Here is a 17,495-nt window from a genome sequence, read left to right as displayed (position 1 = left end):
GGATTTAACCAGGACTCCTCTGGGTGACATTATACAGCTTTTGAATTTAAGTAACATAATTTTGTCCAAAGATTCACTTTAAAAATCAGATAAAGTATATGCTTTCCCATTCACTAAAGAATTTAGTGGGGCAAGTTTGGCAGGAAAAAAACACAGTACCTCACTGGGAGAGCTGGTTACCAACTAATTTGCCCCTGCCCGCTGGTTCTTCCTCAGTCTGGGGGGCTGCGGGCCTTGGGGACGGCTCTCCACAGACGCACAAGTTCCCCACAGGAAAGGGATGTGGGAGGGAAAACACGAACTTGCCCCAGAGCCAGCTCAGCTGACGAGTGCCACTCAATGAGTACATTCCTTGTCGGACCATCTTTCCCGGAAAACACTTTAGAACTGCACTGTTCAATAAAGTGACCAACAGACACATATGACAAAATTAAAATTAATTAAAATTAAAAATTCTTCAGTTGCACCTGCCACATTTCCAGCGCCGCATGTGGCTAGCAGCTGTCGCCGCATCAGGGTTTGCTGGAGAGTGCCAGTGCAGAACAAGGGGCGGAGGGCGCCAGTAACACCTGTCTTCAGGCCTGTGGAGTCACTCTGTGCTATAAACTCCTGTAATTATGATTTCTGTTAGAATTTAGAAGTCATGAGGGACTAGACATGATGGGGTAGAAATAAGTTAAACTTTTTATGTCCTATAGCTCTCTCTCAAAGAGCCTCTAGAGATCCACCTCAGACCATTATCCGACCATTCACAGAGATGAACCTCCTCACAACCCCAGGGCCTTAAAATTCCTTTACAAACTTAAAGATAAAAGCAACTTCCCATGCTGGTCTTTTGGGAAGGAAAAGAAAAGAGAAGAGAACTGTAAAAGGCTGACAACATTAAAATATTGACAAATATATGGCGCGGTCAGTCAGAAGAAATGCAAGCACAGAGCCACAGCGGCACACAAATTTCATAACAGCTTTATTCATAAGAACCCCAAGTTGGAAATAACACAAATGACTACCAACAGGTGAACAGATAAACAAACTAACTGCAGTAGAGTCCATACAAAGGATTAGTATCCAGCAATTAAAAAGAAACTAGCTACCTATGCACACAACATGGGTAAAATCAAATAATGCTGAAGAACAGAAGACAGATGCAAATACAGAGGAGGCAAACCCTTCACCTGTAGGTTTGGTCCCAACCCACCAGCCTTTTCTCCTGTGCATCTGGGGTCACTGCCAGCAAGCCTCTCTCCTCCCAGAGGCATGTCTACACCTCTCATAGTGACTTAAAAAGCAAAAATCCCTTAACTCACCTGTTACCTCAAATTATCAACCCTTTTTCTCATCACCTCACAACCAAGCTTCGCCCAAGTCTCCCTTGCCTCCCATTTTCTCCTCCTACAGCAATCTTCCCCCACTACCATTAGAAATTTTGTCCAGCAACAACTCCTCAATTGCTCTGTCTTCCAAGTCACCAATGACTTTCTAGTTGCCAAGTTCAGTGGCGTCTCCCTCTCTGCACTCTTCACTCTCTTGTTTCTCTCACTGTCCTTCGGCTCTCTGTTAATACCATTGTTATCCTATCAAGTCACTCACACTCACAATTTCAGGGTCATTCTTTCCTTCACCACCTAACCTCTCGCTCCACAGTGGGGGCGAGACCTAGTGATCTTCTACACTGTCACTCGCATTTGAGTCCCCCCTTCCATCTTCAGGACTGCTGGTCCAGTTCAGCCCATATTACCTCTCTCCTAAGAAATAAATAATAAATAAAAAGTTAAAAACACAAACAACCCCCCACCCCCTAATTGGTTTCCCTGACTCTAATTTCTTTTCTCCAATTCGGTCTTCCCCCTGCCACCAGGCAAGACCTAAAATTAAAAATGCGACTTCTAAATAATAAAACCAAAACTCTTTAGCAGGATCTACCCTTGTTTTTCTGCATCATCTACCTCAGTGCCCCACCCTGGCCCGATGTACTTCATATTCCAAACTCCATGCCTTTGTTCACACTGTTCTTTTTGCTTCAATTCCCTATTCCAAACCCCTTCCATCTTACCCATCTTGCAAAGTCATGTATGGAACTCCCTGGTTCTGAGTAAGAGCTAATATCTCCTATATTTCCTTTATTTGTGCTTCTTCAACAGTTTTCTCACTGTTTATCACTATCTATCTTACACTATGTAGTTAAATATCATAATTCTAAGCTCTGGCATGCCTGTCCACCCAATGAACACACAATACATATTAGCTGAACTTTTTGTTGTTGTTTTTAGAGAGAGGAAGGGAGAGACAGAGAGAGAGAAACATTTGTTGTTCCCCATATTCATGCATTCACTGGTTGATTCTTGTATGTGGCCTGGCTGGGGATCGAACCTGCAACCTTAGCATATGGGGACAATGCTCTAACCAACTGAGCTACCCAGCCAGAGCAGTTGAACTTGTTTTTAGCCTTTTTTGAAGTATAGTTCTAAGCCCTGGCTGGCGTAGCTCAATGGATTGAGCGCGGGCTGCGAACCAAAGTGTCGCAGGTTCGATTCCCAGTCAGGGTACACGCCTGGGTTGCGGGCCATGACCCCCAGTAACTGCACATTGATGTTTCTCTCTCTCTCTCCCCCCTTCCTTCTCTAAAAATAAATAAATAAAATCTTTAAAAAAAAAGAAATATAGTTCTGTTATAGGAAATACAGTTCTGCTATAGTCTGTGTCTTCCCAAAATTCATATGTTGAAAACCTAATGCCCAAGTAGTAACATTATAAGACGTGAGGCCTTTGGGAGGTGATTAGGCCATAAAGGCAGAACCTTTATGAATGGGATTAGGGCCCGTGTCAAAGAGAGCTAGCTTACCCCTTACCTAGAGAGCTAGCTTACCCCTTCCATCAAGAGAGGACACAGTGAGAAGTCTGTGATCCAGAAGAGGGCCTTCACTCAACCATGCCGGCATCCTCAGAAGAATTCCAGCCTCCAGAACCATGAAAAATAATTCTGTTGTGTATAAGCAACCTAGTCTCAGGTATTTTATTGTAGCAGCCCAAACAGACTGAGACAACGTAATTTTATGTATTAATACAGGGTGGGGCAAAAGCAGGTTTACAGTGTGAGTATGCAAGACTGAGTTAATAAAGTATTGTAATAATCATAACTTGCAGGTCTTTTTCCATACAAACTGTAAACCAACTTTTCCCCCACCCTGTATAGCATACAGTTCATTATTTCAAAGTGTACACTCCAGGGCTTTTCCATATATTCACTATGTAGCACAATCATCACCACAAATTCCAGAACATGTCCAGCACTCCAAAATGAAACCCTGGACCTATCAGTGGCTAGTCCCAATTCCTGACTCCTTTCATGCCCTGGCAACCACTAATCTACTTTCTGTCTCTCTGGATTTGCCTATTCTGGGCATTTCATATAAATACAATCTTACAATCTGTTCTCTTTCTGACCAGCTTCTTTCACGTAGTATGAAGTTGTGGCATGTGACAGTACTTCATTCCCTTTCATGGCTGGATCACATTCCATTGCATGGATGTATCATATCTGTTCATTCACCAGCTGATGGACACTGGGTTAGCCCCACTCTTTGGTTACTATCAATAATGATGCTATGAATATCCATGTACAAGTTTATGTATGAACATGTATTTTCAACTCCCTTGGTTATATACCTATGAGTGGAATTGTTGGGTCATTCTGTTTAAGTGTTTGAAGAACTGCCAAACTGTTTCCCACATTGGCTACACCATTTTACATTCCCAACAGCAGTGAAGGAGGGCTCCCATAGCTCTGCATTGTCACCAGCACTTCCTTAGCTGCAGCGCACCACTGGGAGTCATGCTGTGTCTCACTGTGGTTTTGATGTGCACTTCCCTAATGACTATAATGTTAAGCATCTTTTCAAGTGCTTGTTAACTGCCCAGCTTTTATGGAAAAATGTCTATTCAAATCCTTTGTCCACTTTAAAATCGGGTTGTCTTTTTATTGTTGAGTTGTAAGGGTTCTTTACGTATTCTGGACACTAGACCTTATCAGACACATATGATTTGCAAATATTTTCTTTCATTTTGTGGGCTGTCTTTTCACTTTCTTGATAGGATCCTTTGATACATGAAAGTGTTAAATTCTGATGAAGCCTGATTTATGTATTTATTCTTGGATCGCTTGCATTTTGTGTAACTAAAAAAAAAAATCACTGTCTAATCCAAGGTTGTGCAGATTTTCATCTACATTTCCTTCTAAGAATTTTATAGATTTAGATCTTTGAGCCATTCTGAGTTAATTTTTGTATATGGTATAAGACAGGGGTCTGAATTCATTCTTTTGCATGTAGATATCCAGTTGTCCCAGCATCATTTGTTAGAAATACTTTTCCCCCCATGGAACAATCTTGGCACCCTTGTTGAAGATTGGTAGACTGTAAGTGTACAGGTTTATCTGTGAACTTTCAATTCTATTCCACTGGTTTATATGACTGTCCTCGTGCCAACACAACATCTTGGTTACTCCAGCTTTGTAGTAAGTTTTGTAATTAGAAAGTGTGTCTTTCAACTTTGTTCTTCTTTTGCAAGATTGCTGTGGCTAAAATGGCTTTGTAATTCCATCTGAAGTTTAGAATCAGCTTGTCCATTTCTGGAAAAAACAGCTGGAATTTTCATAGGCACTGCATTGAATTTATTGATCAAGTTGGAGAGTAAGACAATTAACAATATTGTCTTACAATTCATGAACATACGTTTCCATTTATTTAGATCTTTAACTTCTTCAGCATGCTTTACAGGTTTCAGTGTATAAGTCTTACACTTCTTTGGTTAAATTTATTTCTATTTTATTCTTTTGATGCTATTGTAAATTAAACTGTTTTCTTAATTTCATTTTCAGATGTTCATTGCTAGAGTACAGAAATGTACTTATTTTTGTATATGGGACTCCTACAACTTTGCTGGATTCATTTATTAGCTCTAACAGTTCTTTTCAGTAAATTCTTTAGAATTTTCTATATACAAGTTCATGTCATCCACAAACAATTTTCTTTTCAATCTGAATGCTTTTTTCTCTTCTTTTTCTTGCTTAATTGCCCTACCAAGAACCTCCAATAGAGTGCTGAGCTGAAGTGGTGAGAGCAGACATCTTCATCTTATCCTTTATCTTCAAGAGAAAGTTCTCAGTGTTCACCAGTAAGATGTTAGCTGTGGATTTTTCTGTTAATTGAACTAAATTTTTTGAACAACTCATAAGGTTGCTCTGAGAATCTAATGAGACAAGATCTGTGAAGGTGTTTTCAAAACTGTAAAATACCATTCAATTTCAAATATTCTGATTTAGTAACTTAGTGCTCTTACTCAGGAAAGTTTACCCCAAATGTTGTTAAAGAAATTAAAACAATGTTTATGAAGCCTTTTTCCCTCAAATTCCCAACATCCTGATGAAAATTTGCCACAATGTTCATTTGAAGGGTGAAGAGGAAGAGAAGGACCTTTGGAGAAGGAGTCAGAACTAAGACCCAAACTCTAGAGCCTCTCCCCAGTCCCAGCCCCTAAGTCTCACACCTCAGGACTCTTTCCTTAGCAAGATGCAGGGCACTGCATGTCAGGAAAGCAGAAAGTGAAGATATAAGACAGGCGAGAAGCAAGAGGCAGCACGGCACAGAGGAAAGAACACAAGATTTAATGGAAAAGTTAGCTGCAACTTTAGTTGTTCAGAAGCAAATAAAAAAAAGAAGACATCTGAAAATTAGGTCGAATAAACTTCACATCTTCAAAGCTACAAAATCTATTGACTTACATCTATAAGTCTGAATTATACTTATCTAAATTGCTTATGTTTATTTGAGTCACAATTAAAAACAATATACTAATAATTCATGATGGTTAGTGCTCATGCCATAATATTGAGGAGTTTCTCAATAATTTAACAAGTTCAACTTGATGATACTAAAAATAAGCACAATATAATGGCATTATTTATAATGTTATTACCTACAAATAATTATTTACCAATAACTGAGTCAAAATTGGTTGCTAGAAGGCAAAAAGGAAATTACTAGCCTACTTCTACTCAGCAGATGTATATTTAACATGTATCTATAATGTCCCAGGCACTGTGCTCCGTGCATGTGCTTGAAGTACAGTGCCTGCGGCATTACAGACATACATTAACAATGAAGCAGTGGCCACTTTTTATAATTTCTGAATACTAAATATTTATTTATAAATATTTATTAAAGGTGTGTAAGATATAAAACACCATGAAACAAACACCATGTAGCTACCACCCAGTTTAAGAAAAAGAACATTACCATTTCTTTAAATCAACTTTTTATTGAAGAAAAACATACATTCAGAAAAGTACACACACTGTAAGCGTTTGGCTCAATGAATTTCTGCGAAGTGAAAACACCCAAGGTAACCAGCACCCAGTACAAGAAAGACATTGCCAGCATTCCATTCTGCTCCCCAATCACTAGACCCTCACCCCCAACCACAGATAAGCACTGTCATTTCTATCACCAGAGAGAAACTGTGGATTCATTTTGCCAGTTTTTGAAAACTTTATGCAAATGGAATCATATAACAGGTATCATTTCACGTCTGACTTCTGCCCCTCAATATTATGATACTCATCCAGGTTGTTGCATGTGGCAATAGTTCATTCATTTTCATTGCTTCCTATAGTACATAATTATATGAGTATACCACCATTATTTATTCATTTAAGTTTCTTCTAGTTTTTAATTATGAATACTGTTGTTATTAACATGTGTGTACATGTCTTTTGAATAATATATATGTATATATGTATATGTGTGTATATACATATATACATATACATGTATATGTATATACATGTATACATATACATGTATATATATGTATATGTGTGTGTGTGTGTGTGTGTGTATGTATGTATGTATGTATTTCTCTTGAATATATTCCCAACTCACCCCACCCAGCCTCCAGTAGAATTGCGGGGCATAAACATACATGGCATATGTTCAGCTATCGGGAGTTTTGCCTAAGGCATACAATGTGGTGTTGTGATATAAGCGTATGTTATATAATGATTACTACAATCAAGTTACAGGGTTACCATTCTGTGTGTGGGTGTGTGGTAAGAACACTTAAGACCCATCAGCAAATTTCAAGTATACATTATTAACTATAGTTAGCATTTTAAATTGTTTCTATGGGAAGGTCAGGAAGGGTACAACATCTACTAGACAACAAGAAATAACTAAGCTTTCTTAAATGTTTGAAGATTGGATATAGAAGGTATTGAAGGGAAGAAAAGACAATGACCGGAAATCTAGAAATAACAAGTTGGAGTATACATTTGGAAAGAAATCTGGAAAAAATATCTCCAACAATTTATAAGGAACTAAATGGGAGAGCTCAAAACACTGCATCATGTCAATGGCTCTCAACTTCAGCACACATCAGAACCACCTGGAGAACTCTTAAAAGAGATTGCAGGGCCCCGCCCCTCCAGAGCTTCAAATTTAACCAGCCTGGGGTGGGGCCTGGGAATCTGCATTTTGAACACGTTCTCAGGTGATACTGACTGGCTGGTCTGCAGTCTCCACTTTGAGAAATCATTGTACTAAGTAAAGAGAAATAAACTTCATAAAAACAGAAATACAGGTTCATTTCCTTCTACAATAGAAAATAAGTAGAAAAGAGGCTTCAGTAATGCTCTTGGGTCGATTTCATCATTTAACTTGGTAAAGATAATTAAGTTTATTTTGATGCTTGATAAGTAGTAAATTGATTAGAAGGCTATATATACAAAAAATAGTTATCAGACTCTCTCTGCAGGTGAAGGAAAGACTGCATCGGAGTCTAGTAGCTGTTTAAAGTTTTATCTACGCTATCCTATTAATGATTTACATAACAGAATAAACACCAGTGGAGTATTCAATATCTTGGCAGAGAATATAACATTAAAATTCAAATTACAGACATTGTCCAAATGATTATTTATTAAGGTGTTCAGAAATACATGTTCATCCATGAATTCAAAAATCATTAATACTTCCATGATAAGTTCTGTTCAAACAGTGGGAATTAAGTCTGCTTTCTTCTCACAGAATTCTGTTAATATTATTCTCTAGGAGAAAAGTAACTAGGATAACTGAAAATTTTAAATCCCCTAACATAGATTTTCTTTGGAAGACCAAGAATTAGTGATAATTACTATTTTCATTGCATGTCAAACCAAGAAGATGTTTGTTCACATGCACGTCACACTAAAAACATCTTACAATTAAAAAAAAATCCACCAGTGAAACTCTACTCTTTATTATTTAGTGATTTTAAAAATAAGTAAATGTTGGATTTAAAAAACGACAGGTTATTTCTTATCTTAAATTAATAATTTCCCCCATTTTATCCATTACCAAAGATCTATATGGTGAGTGCAAAATACATCAGAACTTAGCACTTCATTCTGAATTTAGCAAAGGACCAAAATACCCTTCATTACTCATAAACAGCTGATGCAAATGCATTTGGTTTCAGATCTATAGAGCACAAAGCTGAGATAAATTATTAGCATTTTTTGGCTTAATGTAAAAAAAAGTAGGTCAAAATCAACAATAGATAAAAATAAATTTAAAGATAATTTTTTTAAAAAGAGGAGGGAGTAAGCTGCTCCTAAAATTCTTATGAAAAAGGACCAAGAAATACCAAATGAAGAAAAATAAGGAGGGAGCTCACCCTACCACACAGCAAGAACAATTTTAAATCTATGGTAATTGTACAGCATTGGAAATACAGACAAGAAGACTCTAATAACTACGTGTGGTGCCAGGTGGGTACTGGAAATATCGGGGAACCACTTTGTAAAGTATACGATTGTCCAACCACTATGCTATACACCTGAAACTAATACAAAATAATACTGAATGTAAACTGTAACTGAAAAATATTTTTTAAAGCTATGGTAATTAAAGCAGCGGTTTGGTGCACATACGGATGAACAGAAGAATGGAACAGAACAGAGTCCAGACAGACTGGATATGAAACAGAGCCAGCATACAAATCAGTGGGGGAAAGGACAGACTCAATAAGTGATATTGGGACAAACGATTCTACATACAGAAAAGATAAAATTAGCTCCTAATTCACACCAAACACAAAAATAAATTCCAGGTGAATTAAACACTAAAATGTGAAAAGCAAACTTTTAAACCTTTTAGAAAAAAAATCTTTCTGACTTCAACATGAGAAAAAAGTTCTTTAAAAACATACTAATCATAGAAGGAAAAAAATAGGTAATTGTAACTATAATAAAATTTAAATCTAAAACCATAAACATGAAATAATCACCACTGTCTGAGAGAAGCTATTGCAACTAACAAAGGATGAGAATCCAAGCAAACTTACACCCCTCAAAATGGAAAACTCTACAAATCAGTTTTTTTAAAATGCTAACAGCTCAAATGGGCAAAGGACATACAAAGGTAATTTACAGAAGAGGAAATCCCAAAGATCAATATGAAAAATGCTCAATTTCACTAGTAACCAGAGAAAATGCAAATTTAAACAACAGGATTGTTTTACACCTATCATGCTGTCTAAATTAAGATGTCGCCCTGGCTGGTGTGGGTCAGTGGATTGAGTACCGGCCTGAGAACCAAGGGGTCACTGATTTGATTCCCAGTCAGGGCACGTGCCTGGGTTGTGGGCCAGGTCCCCAGCTGGGGATGTGTGAGAGGCAACCACACAGTGATGTTTCTCTCCCTCTCTCTAAAAATAAATAATAAATAAAATCCTAAAAAAATATGTCTATAATATTAAGTGCTGGGAGGACATAAGTAACAGACACTCCTGTACTGCTGGTAAGAATGCATATGTATATGTCTCTAGGCATATATCCTAAAGAAACTTGTACATATATATGTTAAGAGACATGTACAAGAATGTGCACTCTAGAAAAATAAACTCTGAAACCACCTAAATTTTTCTCTGCTGAGAGAACAGATAATTGTGGTATATTCACAGAATAGAATACGACACAGCAGTTAAACAGAACTGGCTCTCTCTATATCAACATAACTAAGTCTCAAGTGTCCTTTTAAATGAAAAGATGTAGGTTGCAGAAGGAAATACAGAGTATAACACCATTATATACATTTTATATACACACACAATATATTTTATGGGCACACACATATGTAGACATTAAGAAGACGGATCTATACCGACTTTAGGATAGTAGCTATTTCTGGGAAAGGTTAGTGGAATGAGAAGGGATGCACAGGGTCTACAGGAAGGGAGGGAGGGAGGAATCAGACATAGTAAACATTTCAGATTTCTTCCCAGCTAACTGATATGAAATTAAAGTATATGTCATATTATTTATTTGATGAAAGAATCAAATTAAATCCAGAAAATAACAGGTTCTAAAAGAAAGAAAAAAAAAAGAAGGGACACAAAGGGGATTCAGTTGGAACTGTAATGTTTAATTTTGAAAAATGCAAAAATCTAAAGCAAATATCAGAGTATGTTAACACTTGCGTCTGGATAGCGAGCACAAGGATACATATGTCATGTCATTTTCCGTACTTCTCAGCATGTTTGAAATCTCTTAAAATGTATATAAAGTATATTTCTCTAAAATGCACAGAGCTTATAGAAATCGTTACAGTCACATGAGGAATATTTAGTTTTCATCATAAAAAAGTAGGTTAGACATTAGAGATTAAATCACTAGAAAATTGAGCCCTGGCTGTCATAGCTCAGTGGATTAAGCGCGGACTGGGAACCAATTCCCAGCCAGGGTACATGCCTGGGTTGCAGGCCATAACCCCCAGCAACCGCACATTGATGTTTCTCTCTCTCTCTCTATCTCCCTCCCTTCCCCTCTAAAAATAAACAAATAAAATCTTTAAAAAAAAAAAGAAAAAGAAAATTGAAGGCAGTGTAAGATAGGCCTCAGAGCCCATTCAAGGACATTAACACTGGAGTACAAAAAGGGATCCTGTTAAGAGACTATTGTCTAAAATACCATGCCTGGAGTGTGGACCCTTAAGAACAGCATTATTGCAAGTATCTAGGGTATTGTCAATACCGATGTTTGCAAAGGTTACTGTTCTGCCAATTCAGGAATTTTCAACAGTAGAACAATAAATATATCTTCAACTTATACTTTTGTACCTTGATTTAAATACTTGAAAAAAAAAAAGAACACATCCATCTTAAGCACAAATTCCTCTGGGTTTCAGAAAGAAGCAGCTATTTAATAGTAAGAATTCAACTTTTTTTCTAAAATGTATAGTACTTGAAGATACTTTTTAAAATCTCCACTAAAGTAATATACAGGGTCCAGCAGAAGTGACTCCACTGAGTGCAGTTGGTAGAGTACATGTCTCACACGAGATGGACAGCAATCTGAACATGTCACCTAAAACGTCACATGGTGTGTTGAGTATGATATTGTTATGTTACAGAATTACATGCTTATGATTTTGTAATAAAAGATTTAGTACAGATTACCAGCTCATAAAAAAGGGGGCATTATTTGTGCCAGACCCTGCATAAAAGTAATTAACTACTGCATATAAAATTGTAGAAAGTTGATATGCTTTGGATAGCAAAACAATGATTTAGAGAATGGGACTATGAAACATTTTATATTATTTGTTTTGACTTGTGGTACTGCACATGAGCTATTTCCAATTTATAACTTGTGCTCCAAAACTTCACCTAAAGGTTGGTTATTTGGTAAAGATATCATTCACCCATAAAGTGTAAGTGGGTAGGTTTCTGAACTAGGCTACAAAAGCTTCTTCAAAATACTAACTGATACTAATATACTAACCTGTGTAGTCAAAATGTTGGATTAGGTAAATTTTACCTCTAGCATCCTTCTACACTCCTTTCAACTCCTAAGAGAGTTCTCTCCCTTAGATGCCTATTTAACGTTCATCATATTCTATTTCTTCACAACAAATCACCTCAACTAGGTAAGGAAGAAAGTGATCCACTGGCTTATTTGCATTGATGTATATATATTTTTAGAAAGGAACTGCTGGATCTCCAGTAAGTGAGATTTCTGGCAATTTGAAAAGACAATTACAAAGAAGCTCAGGCAATGTGAAAAGCCTTTCTTCCCTTCTTTTTTCTTCAGTAGTGGGTGGTGGTGGTGGTAATATAAGAGGCCTAGAAAGCAACACCACATAGAGTAGCTTTCCTAAGGAGCCTCGCCTTACCTAGAGTCAGCTCTCCTAAGCTATTAAGGCTGCATGTCAGAGTCTTTCTTTACTTCTGATTCCATGATTCCGGAGCAGTGTGGCATGAGAATTCTAAAAGATGGTGTGGAGGCCTGGGGCCGTGGTAACTATCTGAATGTGGAGCTCTTCTTAAAGTGTCCATGTTCCATGTAAGTAGTAATAATTATACCTTTAGAATCTGTGTTATTAGTAGCAAAAATTTTAAATAGCTGAGAAAACTTACTACTTAATTGAACATTTTTGAAAGGCTAAAGGGAACCAGATAAATTTAAGTCAACTGACCATTTTATTATAAAATGTATCCAACTTGTCATTCCACATGTTTCTTACATAATAAATACACTAGAACAATAATGACAAAAATTATTTTCTTTTAAGTTCTTTTTTCAGATTAGGGACTTCAAGATATTTTAGGGATTAATCAAGTTCTCATGCCCTCAATACTGTATCATCACACATTTTATTCTGCAGCCCATTTCCCAAATGAACTAAATATGATGCTTTCTTTTTTGGCCAGAAAAAGCAAAGGACGAGATATGCTGCAGGTAAGTAATGCTGTCAACAGCAAAACCCAGCGATACAGTGTTCCAGCGATACACAACACACACACAAGTTCGATGACACAGTGAATATAAATTCCACTTACAAGATGATGTCGGGGTGCCGAAATTAACTAAATTAAGCAAAAGCAATAATTCAAAATCCCTTTTTCTCCCACAAAAAAGAAATACAGAACCCATTTTAAGAGTATTACAAGGCTAACTCTCTATTTGCTAAAACAACGACAGGCCGTTACTAGAAAATTATAGCTATCAGAAGAAATAAGACAATCGGAGATGGACCAAAGGTGTTCAGATTTTCCAGAAGATGGTGGTTTTTGAAAATTAAACTTTGCCAACAATCTCCAAAAAGTTCTAGGTAAAGTAAATTACCGAAAGTGCACTGACATGTGTCAACCTATAAGAGGGTCCCTAACAGCATAGTCAAGGGCTATTTCAAGGGCTTGAACGTAGACATGGGAATCACTACTATTACATTGAAGAGAGAGCTACTATGTCTCATAACATGGAAGAATTAAAACTCAAGAAGACCTTCAACAAGTAGCAGATATGCCCTGACCTAAAACAATGAATTGTAAAGGGGATAAATGTAAGGCCTTACATTTTGGTTCAACCAAACAGCTGTACAATTCCTAGAATGGGGGAGGGGGTGCTGATTTTTAAAAAATATTAGAGTTTTCGTGGACTCTAAGCTCAGTATGAGCCAAAAGTTGTGATTTACTGGAGAAAAAAAGCAAATACAATTTTACCCCATATTAATAATAGTACTGTCCAGCTCAAGAGAACATACATAGTTCAAGTGTATTCTTCACTGATCACTATGTTGCATGCAGCACATTTAAGAAGAAACAGTAACACGACAGAGTGCTTCCAAAGGAAGGTAACCTAAAAGATGAAGGGTTTGGAATATAGGATATTGGAGGAACTGGGGATGTTTTACTTGCAAAAGAGAAAATCTGAGGAAACATGTAAACTGTCTTCAAATATCTGAGGAACTATCATATGAAAAAGAAACTATTTAGTTCTATGAAGCTCTAAGCAGCAGAAATAATACCTATGTATATCATTTACATGGAACTCCATACAAAGATCTTTTTAACATGTCAGTAAAATGGGCTAGCTTTTAGGCAACACACCCTCTATCCCTAGTATATTCACTGAGAAATTAGGTTCATATTTTTAAAAATATGTATTGAGCACCAAGGTCCCAGACAGTGTGCAAAGCACAGATGATGATAGTAAGTAAAAACCCAATATGGTCTAATGGAAGGTAAAGTCTAATGGGAGAGGCAAACAATCACACTGATCAATTTAACATAACAAACAGATAAACCTCCAAGGAAAGGAATACAATTCCTCAAGAGCATACAGCAAAGGATCATGACCGGAAGTGTGGGTTGGAACCGGCTTCCTTTGAGTGGCTGGGCGGTCTGAGTGGGAGGGAAATGGCTGGGAGCACATCGTGCAGAAGAAAGGGAACAGCACCTGCAAAGACCTTGTGGTGAGAGAAACCACTGTAGGCTCAGAGGACTGATAGGCTTACATAACCTGAGCACACGGAGTGAGGAGGGTAGTGGAGAGAGGCAGGAGCAGAACCACAAAAGACTTCACAGGCCTGGTTACAAACTTGGTCTTTACCTAAAAGTAAGGAGATGCCCTCAAGGGTGGTGTTTAATGGGCACAGGAGGAAACAATCAGTGTGGAGAATGGCATGAGGAGACCACTCGGAGCTTGCTGCAATAGTTCAGACCAGAAATGAGCAGTTCAGGAAAAGGAGGTGAAAATTGAAGATGTGAGAGAGGTGGACAGATTGAAGAGATTTTTAGGATGTTAAAATGACAGAACCCATGTGATCAGTCCAGCGGGTGATTTGGGCATAGTTTAAAGCAGCAATGCCCCAAGCCACATTCTTTGATCCTAATACATTTTTGGGGGGAGGGCAGATAGAACTGTCAGTTTGCAGGATGTGGTGAAAGAGAAGAGGTATAAAGGACGACATCCATACCCCCACCCCAGGTTTTTAGCCTATATAAATGCATGTGTGGTAGTGCCACCCCCTGAAATAGGAAACACAGGAAAAGTACTAACTAGGAGGGCTAGGATGGTGGGTTTGCATTTCAACAAGATAAATTTGAGGTGCCTAGTTTTGAATAGCTAGTTTGACATATTGTTCTGGAACTTAAAAGATAGGTCTGGACTGGGAGTAAAATACTGAAAGTCACTGACACATAGATAGAATTTGAAGCTGTCGGCTTAGAAGAAACTGCCCAAGGAGAAAATAGAGAGTGAGAAAAGAGCCTTGAGGATATATGCACTGAGTAACAGGGCAGAGGAGACGGTGAGTCTGCAGAAGAAGGGTATGAGTAAAAACAGAAGCAAGGTATCACAGAAGCCACAAGAAGAGCGTTCTCCATGAAGGAAGCAATGGTCAGTCAACAATGCCACATGCTTTTGAGACATGAAGCAAGACAAGGAATGAAAAATGGCAATTAAGTTTAGGGACACATTTCAGTGGAATGACACAGCTAGAATCTGACTGCAGTGGGTTGAGGGGTAAGCGGGTGATAAAAAATGGGAGACAATAAAAAATGTTGACCATTCTACTCAAGATTTCTGACTGTAAGGTGGAAAGAGAAAAGGTGACAGGTGTGGAGGTGGAGAGAGGGTTTGTTTTGAGATGGGAGAGCTTGAGTGTGTTAAAATGGGGTTCCTGAGGTGGGAAAGACAGAATCTGAAACATAGGTGGACAGAGCAGCCACAGATAAAAAGGTGAGGCTATGGGGAAAAGGAAGAGAAAGAGCGAATTAAATGACCTTTACGGTCATGACAATCCCATGACAATTTAAGATAGATATTTGCATGTATTCATAAGTCTATGCAAACATTCAAATATTCTAGCAAAAATAATCAAGGGATAGCACATTCTTATCCCCTAATGACGCAGTTAATGTCCCCAGGTTTATGATCAGTGTAATCTCTGGGCAGGATCCATCCCTCAGAGAGCTTATAGCTCAACGCACTCTGCAATACAGCACAGAACCAGCCCTATCTCGCCTCGCCAAACCCATACTACACTGCGATCTTAGAGGTTAGAGGAGGAAGTAAAATTTAAAACCCTGAAACTACAACACATCCCGCTGCATTCGACGCGACTACCAGTCATAAAAGCAAAATGCGATACCCCAAACCCCCAGACCAAGCTAAAGACATTCATGCTAAAGACACTGCATGATCCGGCAGTGACAGGTCCCCCACATAGCCGGGGTTTAACACTAAGTCATTTGCACTCCTTCCTCCTTTCCCAAGACCTTTCATTATGAAGAACCAGAAATGGGTTCCTAATGACCCTTCCCACAGCTCTCGTCCCAAGGCAGCAGACGGATCCTCCGCAGTTACTCCCGAGGCTGCACCTAATAAGCCCTCGCAAGGGGGTGCGGAGAACCCCCCCCCCCCGCCCCGAGTCCATCAGACGGGGATGGGACGGCCACAACCCTGCGGCTGCCTTGAGGGGCGAGGGATACAGCCCCAAAGTATGGAGAAGGGGAATTAAAGGAGATGCAGGAAACCCAGTAGCCAGGGGCTCACCTCCCCTCAAGCTTTCTTAGGGGGATGGAGTCTGAGGAGGGCTATTCCCGTGCCACCGCTCCCCCTTCTCACTCTCAAGCCCTGCTCTGGCCTGCTGCCCCCTCCAATGCCCCATTTGCTCAGACCCATTCCCCTCCCCTGAGCCGTCCGAACATTAGAGCGCCGGCAAGCCCAGCGCCCCTGCCTTGAGCCGCGGTTCCCGGGCCGGCACTCACCCGGCCCGCCATCTTCGCGGACGCGTCCAGCTCCTAGGATCCTCCTCGGCGCTGAGCAGAGCCCGCCCCCGCCGCCGCGCGCGCGCGCCTGCCTCCCGCCCGCCCTCACGCAGGCGCGCAGCCACCGCGAGACCGTGCACGAGCCCGGGCGCATCCCCGGCGCCCCCGGAGTTCCCACCCCGCAGGGTGCGCGCGGGTCCGTCGACTGTAGTGGGAGGGCGGGGCGCGGGCGCCATTTTGAACTTCAGGTTATCTGAGAGTGGGGAAGGGTCTGTTGACTGTATTCCCAGGGCGTACGTGTTGGCCAGCGAGTGTCTGCAGGGCTTCTCTTAAGAATCTCATCACAGCTGGCCGTTTGCACCGAACTTTGCAGCAAGAGTTTTGAGGCTTTCGTCACCGAGCCCCTGCTTATCGTTTTGGCAGCTGCACTTTGCCTTTTAATGGCCTTTTGCTTGATACTTCCAGACCCACTGAAGTGTGAAAATGTATATGAGCTCCCAGCACGGGTTCTAGTCCTACCAAAAGAAGATCACTAATGAGTGGTTGGCTCTGAATTCAAGTTCTGCGTGAATTCAGGCTTTTCTCTGTAACCAGACTTGTTTTCCTAGCGCCCTGAAGTTGGCATTTATATTTAGCTAATGTGTAGCCTGGAAAACTAAAGTTAATACTTTCTTCTAATTTAAAAATGAATTGATTATCTCCATATTTTAATATATTATTTTATTAAATATTTTATATTTGTTTTTATTTATAAAAGTAATTTGTGCCCTAACTGGCATGGCTCAGTTGGTTGAATGAACATCGTCCTGCAAAGTGATAGGTCCCCTGTTGGATTCCGTGTCAGGGCCCATGCCTAGGTTGCGAGTTCCTCTGGTCCCGGCTTCTGTGGGAGGCAACCGATCAATGTT

The 17,495-nt window shown here is 39.4% G+C and overlaps 1 protein-coding gene across 3 annotated transcripts in view; it reads right to left on the bottom strand.

The window, feature by feature from the left end:
- Nucleotides 1-16,723, bottom strand: part of NSF (N-ethylmaleimide sensitive factor, vesicle fusing ATPase) — a 130,815-nt gene extending 114,092 nt beyond the window's left edge. For all 3 annotated transcript variants that reach the window (XM_045837118.1, XM_045837117.1, XM_045837119.1), the window contains exon 1: nucleotides 16,588-16,723. In XM_045837118.1, the coding sequence (XP_045693074.1) occupies nucleotides 16,588-16,599 (12 nt within the window). In that variant the 5' untranslated portion in view covers nucleotides 16,600-16,723. The remainder of the gene's footprint in view (nucleotides 1-16,587) is intronic.
- Between the last annotated feature and the right edge of the window lie 772 nt (nucleotides 16,724-17,495).

Source organism: Phyllostomus hastatus, unplaced genomic scaffold, assembly GCF_019186645.2.
Source record: "Phyllostomus hastatus isolate PE091 unplaced genomic scaffold, TTU_PhHast_1.1 phas_contig_210, whole genome shotgun sequence".
NCBI classification, from domain to species: domain Eukaryota; kingdom Metazoa; phylum Chordata; class Mammalia; order Chiroptera; family Phyllostomidae; genus Phyllostomus; species Phyllostomus hastatus.
Note: the sequence above shows the minus strand (reverse complement) of the source record. Positions and strands in the feature narration are given on the sequence as shown.